The sequence below is a fragment of the Apis dorsata genome, unplaced genomic scaffold, assembly GCF_000469605.1.
Source record: "Apis dorsata unplaced genomic scaffold, Apis dorsata 1.3 scaffold_23, whole genome shotgun sequence".
In the NCBI taxonomy this organism is placed as follows: domain Eukaryota; kingdom Metazoa; phylum Arthropoda; class Insecta; order Hymenoptera; family Apidae; genus Apis; species Apis dorsata.
This window is the reverse complement of record NW_006263325.1, coordinates 204,631-214,068: the sequence shown is the minus strand read 5'-3', so window position 1 is coordinate 214,068 and position 9,438 is coordinate 204,631. Positions and strand designations below refer to the sequence as shown.

General features: G+C 22.7%; 2 protein-coding genes across 3 annotated transcripts in view; both read left to right on the top strand.

Annotated features, from left to right (window-relative positions):
* The first annotated feature begins 2,841 nt into the window (after positions 1-2,841).
* On the top strand, positions 2,842-4,365 carry LOC102678377 (receptor expression-enhancing protein 5-like). Of its 2 annotated transcripts, none has more exons than XM_006607925.2 (4): positions 2,842-3,085; positions 3,465-3,697; positions 3,776-3,911; positions 3,989-4,365. In XM_006607925.2, exons 1-4 carry the CDS (start codon positions 2,959-2,961, stop codon positions 4,024-4,026), a joined length of 534 nt encoding a protein of 177 aa, XP_006607988.1. In that variant the 5' UTR covers positions 2,842-2,958; the 3' UTR covers positions 4,027-4,365. The 2 variants fall into 2 exon arrangements, with proteins under 2 accessions (XP_006607988.1, XP_006607987.1); XM_006607924.1 differs by having other exon boundaries at positions 3,986-4,365.
* Positions 4,366-5,990: 1,625 nt separating this feature from the next.
* LOC102678605 (asparagine-rich protein-like) overlaps positions 5,991-9,438 on the top strand; it is an 11,785-nt gene continuing 8,337 nt past the window's right edge. Inside the window, exons 1-5 of the mRNA XM_006607926.2 lie at positions 5,991-6,224; positions 6,441-6,762; positions 6,837-7,114; positions 7,222-7,332; positions 7,569-9,438. Coding sequence (XP_006607989.1) covers positions 6,185-6,224; positions 6,441-6,762; positions 6,837-7,114; positions 7,222-7,332; positions 7,569-9,310 — 2,493 coding nt within the window. The 5' untranslated portion in view covers positions 5,991-6,184 and the 3' untranslated portion in view covers positions 9,311-9,438. The remainder of the gene's footprint in view (positions 6,225-6,440; positions 6,763-6,836; positions 7,115-7,221; positions 7,333-7,568) is intronic.

Below are 9,438 nucleotides of genomic sequence, written 5' to 3'. Positions count from 1 at the left end.
CGAGATTTGAACTCGGATCGCTGGATTCAGAGTCCAGAGTGCTAGCCATTACACCATGAGACCTTGAAAATTTTTTTATATAAGATAAAATAGTGTGTACTTGTAAATAAATATCACATACTTTTGTAACGAAATCGATCAAATATCGAAAAATCAATATCGATTATAATCGATCGATATGATAAAAGCGATTAATCATTTGATCTCATTCACATTAGACAAATTACTTGAATTTGAGAAATTTGAAACCTCATTACCATTGTAAATTTATCATTCGATAAAAATATTTATATTTCTTATTTTTTATTAACAATAATTAAAAATATAATGTTAATGATTACAGTTTGACAAAATGCGCATTATAACATGAACGAAATCTTCGAACTCGAATAGTTTAAAAATTAATCTATATTTAACTTTTCAAAGAAAAGAATATTTCAAATACGCCAAATCGATTTCAATTCAAATCACGTAATTCATCTTGTATAAACACGCATTTGAAGTCAAGTTACTTGAATCCAAGTTGTTTGTCTAATTGAACAAATTGAGTAAAGGTTAAAAAATTCATCAAATTGCGAGAATATGTAAATATATATCCTCGATATGCATACATACATATCTGATTAGAAAAACATAAGAATATGAAATTGTAAGCATGAAAAAAAGAGGATAAGAGCGATGCGTAAAAAGTATACATAAATAAGATAAAAATTAATATAATATACTACTTGTTAGAAAAAAAATAAGGAAATATCATCGCTTGAGGAAACAGCTTTAAGAGTTTTTTTTTACTAATGATACTAAAAAATAATTATTCGTTTGTTACGAAGCCTGATGTAGTTTAAATATTATTTTGCAAAAAAAAGAAAAAATAATGTCGCTTTTGTATTATATGATAATCAAAAAGAACATATACACATTTATAATATAATTCTTCGTTGAATAAACATATATCTTGTTCGATCAAATGGAAAATTAATTATCAGATCTTATCAAAAATAAAGAAGTGCATGGATGCTGCGATCATTTAGCTTGATTCAAACCTTGAATTTTCAGATAAGATAAATGACTCGATGAAATCCCTAAATTTTTAGATTTAAATAGATAAATTAAAATTTAAAGTTTTACTTAGAACGTAAGTGCCATAACAATTATAAAATATAAAAAAATAAATGTCAATTGTTCATAATTTATCATAACGAAAAACGAGAACAATCACATTTTTATGCTATAATGATAATTAAAATTAAAAATATATAGCATAATATCAAAATACAAAAAAATATGTAAAAAATCATTTAGATTAATAAAATTAAAATATCATTTGTCAATCAAATTTTTGTTAAAAATTTTTTATTATGGCAACCATTAATTTTTATGAGGCAAATAAATAATGAATCGATAACGAACATTGATGTAATAAATATTGAAATCGAAATAATTATATATTGCAAATAACGTTAACTAGCGAATATTAACTATGCTTGTAAAAAGGATGAAATGCGTGTGAACGAAACACTTGGCGATAATATCTTACGAGATAAATCGTTGCTCTATTTATTGCATGTCCTGATGAAAGTTTCAACGTATAAATAATCGCGAAATGATATCATACAAGATGTAATCGAAATATTATTTCTAAAGAGATAAATAATAAAAATTATGTAGATGGATATTCCTGTATTGTAACATTGATTAAATTTTGATATGTATTATTAAGATATAATATTTAGAAAAAAAAATTTTTTTTAATTTTAATTTTTCTATCTACAACCTTCTTATTTCAATTCTATCTTATTAATTGTATTAATTGTATTAATAATAATATCAATTTAATTTGTATTAATATTAATTGTAATAATATGTATAATATCATTGATAGAAATTGTAACTTTATTAAATCATAATCTAAATTAATTGCGAAGCATATGATGCATAGTGCGAAATATAATAATGCAAATTAGACAACCATTGAGCAACCAATGATTTGCCGCAAACATATGATACTTTGTACTTTGGTCAAGGTATGAATCAGCACTTCTTTATTTATTCTATTCGTGTTCAAAGAAACAACAGAGAAAATGAACAAGAAAATATACATACAGTGATTCAGCTGCAGTGCCAAACAATAATTTCTTAAAATGTTCCTACTCGTTTCGTACACGATGTCGCGAGACTTTTATCGAATGTAGATTTTTAAGTATGAATTTTTATTGTCCTCGCATATTTATGTATTTCCGTCAAACGTTGAATCGATTCATATTTATAATGATGGAACGTATTTTTATAAAAAAGAAAGAGAAGAAAAAAATAATAAGAAAAACAAGTTGTAAATGTGATAATATTTAATCGAATTGTGCACCCACTAACAATAAGCGATCTATGATGAAATATAATAGCGTTAAAATGCTCGAACAATGTGTAATTGTGTTAAATGAGATAAAAATATCTCATAATAAAAATAAGAATATTGCCAATTATACATGGCTATGTGATCTTTTTTACTTTGATATTATACCTAATATTTATTGTTTTATTTTATTTATTAATTTTTATAATTAATGTTATATAGATTGAAAACTAATTTGATGAATATGTCGCTAATAATAATTTATTATAACTTGATGATTGAAAATGTAGAAATAATAACAAAAATTTGAAATTTTATTCATTAAATTTTTAAATATTAATAATAAAAGTTATCGAAAAATAAAATATGATATAATAGAAATATTATCAAATAATTCATAAACATATTTAATAAATTTAAATTTCTTTTCCTTTTAACGTTTCACTTTCACTATTTCAACGATAGATGTCACATTTATAACCTTCGCATTCCTTTCTATGTAATCGTTTACCAATGATATCGATTCGCATGTAAGTAAAGTTAGTAGTGAGGCTGCAAATTTAAGAGAAGTATCGTTTGTAATTTTGTGTATAGAAAATTCGAACGAAATGGCGAGAATAGCAGCCGTTAAACAATCTTTGGAGAAGGCATTACATGATGATAACAAATTATGGACAAAATATCTCGCCAAAGTTGAAAAAAAAATAGGAGTTGATCGACTTTACGTTTTTTTAAGTACGAACGTTAGAATTACTTTGTGAACTCTTTGTGACAATCTTTGTCCCAATAGTATAAAGTATAAACCAATTATTCCCGATTTACGTAACGAGAAGCTATAACGAATTATTCTATCGTAATTCTTGAGAATAAAAACTTTTAAATCTCTTACATTTTTTCACATACAATTAATTATATCAAAAATTATTGTATTAAAAATTTCTATCTATACGGTTATTTTATAGGATAAGATTTCATAAATATTCGATAATAATTGATTATTTTCAATTATAATAATCATATCTTGGTTTTTTTATTTTTGAAATATATAAAAATTTAGCATATCATTAATTTATAAAAAATTTTTCTTGTTATTATATTATTTCCTTTCTTTTAGGTGTTGTTGGATTTTCAGCTTTATATTTGGTATTTGGTATAGGTCAGCAATTAGTTTGTAATATCTTTGGATTTATATATCCTGCATATTGTTCTATGAAAGCCTTAGAAACTCCTAAAAAGGAAGATGATACAAAGTGGCTGACCTATTGGGTTGTTTTTGCAGTTTTTACAATTGTTGAATTTTTCTCAGATTATATTTTATGCTGGTTTCCAGTTTATTGGCTCTTTAAGGTATAAAATTTCAACATATTTTAATTCTATTTATTATAAATATAAAATATAAATTATATATGATTTTGATTTTCACAGTGTCTCTTTTATATGTGGCTAATGGCACCTATTGATCGTAATGGCTCCTTAATATTATATCACTGTATTATTAGACCAAACTTTTTAAGATACCATCAAAAAGTTGATGAGTTAATATCATCTGCTCAAGATGCTGGTATATTTATTATATTAAGATATAATATAAGATTAATTCTTTTTAAATTTTATTAAAATATATTTTTATTTCAACAGTTAAAGCTGCAACTTTGCTGACAGAAAAACAAGAGTAATTTTCTTAATTTTAAAGGCGGCTTAAATTTTATATTGCCTTCACTTTTTTTTTTAATAAAAAAATAATGCCTTAAAAAGTTTTACTGTTTTTTCTTGTTATTTATTCTTAATAAAAGAAAAAAAGAAGGAGAAGATATATTTGATAGCTTTAATCTCCGATATACAATGTTTATAACATTGTAAATTTTATAATCAACTGTGCCTATTATTCAAATGCTACTATGAATATTTGTAAAATCCAATTACCAATATGATATTGTATTTGTTATAAACTCTTATATTTTATAATGAATAGTACTTCATTATCTTAAAATATAATTCAACAAGTTCTGTAAAAATGGCTGTGTAATATTAATTTATGTTATGACAGTTAATGATAAATTGCGAATTAAAAGAGTTAATTACTAGTTATAAGATAATTTAGATTATTATATCAACTTCAACAAAATATCATTTTCTAATGATATTTTAACACTAATTATAATTCAATATTAATATTTTCAGCACTTATAAGCATTACTTCTAACACTTTCTACTATTGTATAAATATTTGTGCAAAGATATTTTTATATTTACAATCATCACATTAATAGATAAATTTTAATATTGAAAATAAATGTATGATAATTTGCAAATGTTTGAATTAATTATTAAATAAATAATCTTTATAAAAATACATTATAACTAAATATATTGTAATGTACAAATGGCACAAATTATATTCTCAAAGTTTGTAAATAAATTTAGGTTTAAGACAATAAGAATGTGAATATATAATGATATGTGATGATGTGAAAGATTAATTTATTTAAAATAATTTTTTTGAAATGAAATAGATAATAAACCAAAAATTATTGATATTTCATAAACAATTAAAAATTTTAACAATTTCATTCAATCCCTATTTTGAAGCAAATCATTTGTTTTAACGCAAACAAAAAACTGTTTATGAATTTTTAAAATATTAATTTTTTATTAATTTTAAACCCATATTTAGAATTTTTTTCTTTATTTAATGAATATTATTTTACAAAATCAATTATTTAATTATTATTCAATTAATATAATCTCTCTTATTCTTGTATGAAAATAATAATTAATGAAATTAATTAAAGAAATAATATAAGGATAAAAAATAATAAAAATTTAAAAAAAATTAAACAAAGTTAAAATTATTTTATTAAAAATAAGATTAGTAAATAATAATAATATAATTCTTAAATACTAATTCATCACACGATAAAAATATTTTTTAAAATAAATTTCTTCACGAAATCGTATATATTTTTCGTGCATTTATTATTTTTCTCACATTAAAAATTAAAAAATCAAATATTTCTAATTTATTTTGATTCTCAAAATATCTCATAAGTTATTCAAATCTACGATTAAATATTATTTCAGAAAAACTACAAGACGTCATTCTATTGTCGAAAATTGTAATAACAGAAATATTATTTCTTGAGATATGAATCGTAGAAAAATCGTAGAAAAAATAAATATTTTATCTTTCTTTTTAGTATTGTTATTATTATACCTGATAAATTTTAATGTACAGGTACATATATAATATATGATAATATTTATGATTATATATATTCAAATTTAATATTATAAATTTATTTAATTTATAAAAACAATATTATATAATTGATATCAATAATATTTATAGTAAAAATAAAATATGAAATATCATAATATTAGTTTTAAAAGTAAATTTAAAATCATTTCTATATTTCTAATTGTGCATTTTACTTAATTATTTCTATTAATTCATTTACTAGTTTATTTCTTTTATTTTGGAATAATTGGAAAATAATTCGTAAAAATTGAAAACTTTATTAAAACTTTATTAAAATTAAATTTAATTATTTATTTATTTATTTTTACGCGATATTAATTTTTAAATACACGAAAAAAATTTTTTAAAAAGATTTTTTAACGGTCTTTTGGAAAGAATTGAAATGTCGCCAAATTTTGACACTTGGTGTCTCTGAATGCTCTGGATGTTCCGCGCGCAATGTAGTAAAAGGTCGTTCAGCAAGTCGTCAATTTAAATTCATTTGTTGTAACACGTGTCAGTGAATACTTATATACTTATTGAGTATTGTTATTATTTATATAAATATTTTTAAACTAATATTTTAATAATAAAAAATGTTACGAGAATCAGTTGAAGAAATAGCCGGAAAGCCTGGTTTGTACTTTTCATTTTTTGGGTTTCTATGCGCACGCGGTTCACTTCGCTGAATATAACGGTCGATTCAGCATTGAATATCATATTCTTATCAATTCTATAACGTGTTTTTATATAAATTTTTATTTTAGAACTTTTTTGAATATATAATTGACATTTTTTTTAAAAATTTGATTATATCATTTTATTTTTTTCTACTTTTTTTTAAATTTTTAGATGGCAAAAATCGTATCCACACTGAGACAATATCGGTTGATTCACCACTTCGTAGAAGTTCGCGAATTAAGCAAAATCTTAAACAAAATGAATTTTCACCTGAATCGTCTCTAAGCGACGCTAATAATACACAAACTTCAAGGAGTCCAAGACGACGATTAATTACCATGGACAATACGGTTTCTATTGAAAATCAAAGAAATTTACGTTCTAGGACAAATTCTGTATCTTCAGATATTAGCGAAGTTCTAGAAACAGGTATTAGTACACCAACAAGAAAAACTAAAAATAATGATAATAAAATGATAGGTAATCGAAGAAGGTATGTACAATAACCAATAATTTGTATATGATTAAAATCTTGTTATCTATCATTATTTTTTATTATTTTTTTAGTAAACGCCTTGTAAGAGCTGGATCAGAAGCGAATTCACCACCATCAGCAACAAGAAACACACGTAATACAAGAGCTAGTTCTATGGGACCTGAAGCTACATCTGATAAACTAACAGAAAAGCGAAGCAATGAATTAATAAGTACATCTATTAGAACAAGAAGACGATCTTCATTAATATTTTCAGAAGTAACTACAGAAGAAAAAGGAATATCTATGAAAATTCCTAGGGTAACATTAAATCGTACATTACCTGATATTAATGAAAGTACACAATCAGGTATTTTTAGATCTTATATTTATTAAAATATATTTAAATTCTAAAAATTCTAATTTTATAATATCATTAAATTTTAAAACATTTTTGTGATATTAAATTTTTTTTAGACTCAAAAAATTCTCTTAAACCTATAGAAGAAGATGATTCATTGTCATTTTCTAAAAACAAATGTGATACAAGTCATAACAGTATATGTGAAAAATATTTAGATAATGATGGTAAGTTTAATTTATTCTTATTCTCTATAATCTATGATATATAATTATTATTCTAGTTCTATTAATTATACAATTAAATTGCAATTTATCATAATAATATTTTTTCCATTTTTTATATAATATAAAATAATAAAATGTTTAACAAAACGTTATAACAAAAAGATTTTATTAATAATATTTTATTAGTAAAAATTAACATAAGAACTAACAGATATTTGTATTTACATTTACTACAGTTAAGATAACACAACACAATGCTCCAGAAAATTCTTCTTCAAATAAAATTGAAGATGTTGAGAAGAATTTAATTATGGATAATAAAAAAATAGCAGATAATAATAAAAGTGCAGAATTAGAAAATAACAAAGCATTATCTCCAGATATTACAATAAAAGAAAAATCAAATAAATCTCAAATACTTTCACAAAATGAAAACCAAAATATATCCATGAAATCAGAACTTGAGAATTTAAATGATACTTTGGAAAAACATGAAGATAATAGTAATAAAAAGATTCTTACAACAAATATTATTATTGACTTACAAAACATGAATAATACGCAACAAAATCCACGATCTAGTTTAATTTCAAATAATTCAAATGAAGATAAATGTAAATCTCCTTGTGTTAAAATAAATTTAACACCAAAACATTGTTCTAAAAAATTATCAGATGTGTCAAATGATAATGATAATGTTTCTCTAAAAAAAGTTGAAAATATAACCGATTCAATTAATGATTTATCAGTTAAAAGTATGGATATTTCAATAAATCAAGAAAGTAATTCTGATAATATGAAAAAATTAATTACAAGTCCAGAAACAGAGCCAGGCAATGGTAATCCATATAATGAAAATCTATCAGATAAAAATCTTTTTATACATTTAAATGATAATAAAAAAGACATAAATATAGCAAATGATAATGAATCTATAGAAATTAATTCTAAATTAAATAAAAAATCAGAAGAAATTGATAATATGAATATCAAAATGGATATTTCATGTGAAAAAGAAAGCATGAATGAGGATGATTTTGAAAAAGATAGTACAAACCAATGTAAAATTACAAATGACCAATGTGAAATTGAATTAAATATTAAAATGGATATTTCAAGCGAGAAGGAAAACATGAGTGAAAATGATTCTGAAAAAAATAATACAAATCAATATAAAAATACAAGTGATCAGTATAAAATAAAAAATAGAAATAATGAATCAAATACATCAGACATTATATATGAAAATGATGAAATAAATTGTACGAAAGAGATTTTATCACCTAAATTAAATAATAGAGAATTATCAAATTCAATAGACATGAAATTAATTGATATTCATAACTTCGATAAATCAAAACATGAAGATACGAATTACTTAGAAAAAATAAATGAAATGAATAATTCATCTTCTGATCTATCAAAATCTTGTAATACTGATATGAGTTCAGAGGATTTAATTGTAACCAATATAAAAGAAGACAATGTAACTAATTTGAACAAAAATAATTATCCTGTTACAGAATCTACTGATTTGGCTCAAGTAGCATCTGAAAAACAAGAACATTTAGAAAAAGATTCTGTATTAGATAATTCTACTGATTCTTTAATGTTGAAGAAACAATTACAAACAAATGAATTACAATCAAAAGAAAAATATCCAGATATCAATAAACCAATATCCAAAGAGTATCAAGAAAAGATTCAAATTGGTGATAATAATTCTGATACAAATATGACAAATTTATTTCAAGACATTCCAGCTACCGAATGGAAAGAAAAAAATAATGAATATGATAAAAATTCTGAACATTTGTCAACTGAAAAATTGGAAAATCAAATGGAAAGTGATTATGATCTTATTTTAGTCGATAAAGAGGCATATTCATCTGCAGAAAAACTAAAAAGAGAGAAAGAAATATTTGATTATGATTCAGATGATACTATTATATTAAAAANGAATCTAATAATAGTATAGATTCTGATATTCAAAAGGAATATAATTTTCACGGTAAAAACATTTCGAAGTTTTCCGATGATGATATACCAGGAGATGAATGTAGAGCATCAGAAACGGAATCATCAGATCCAGATGATAATGGATCA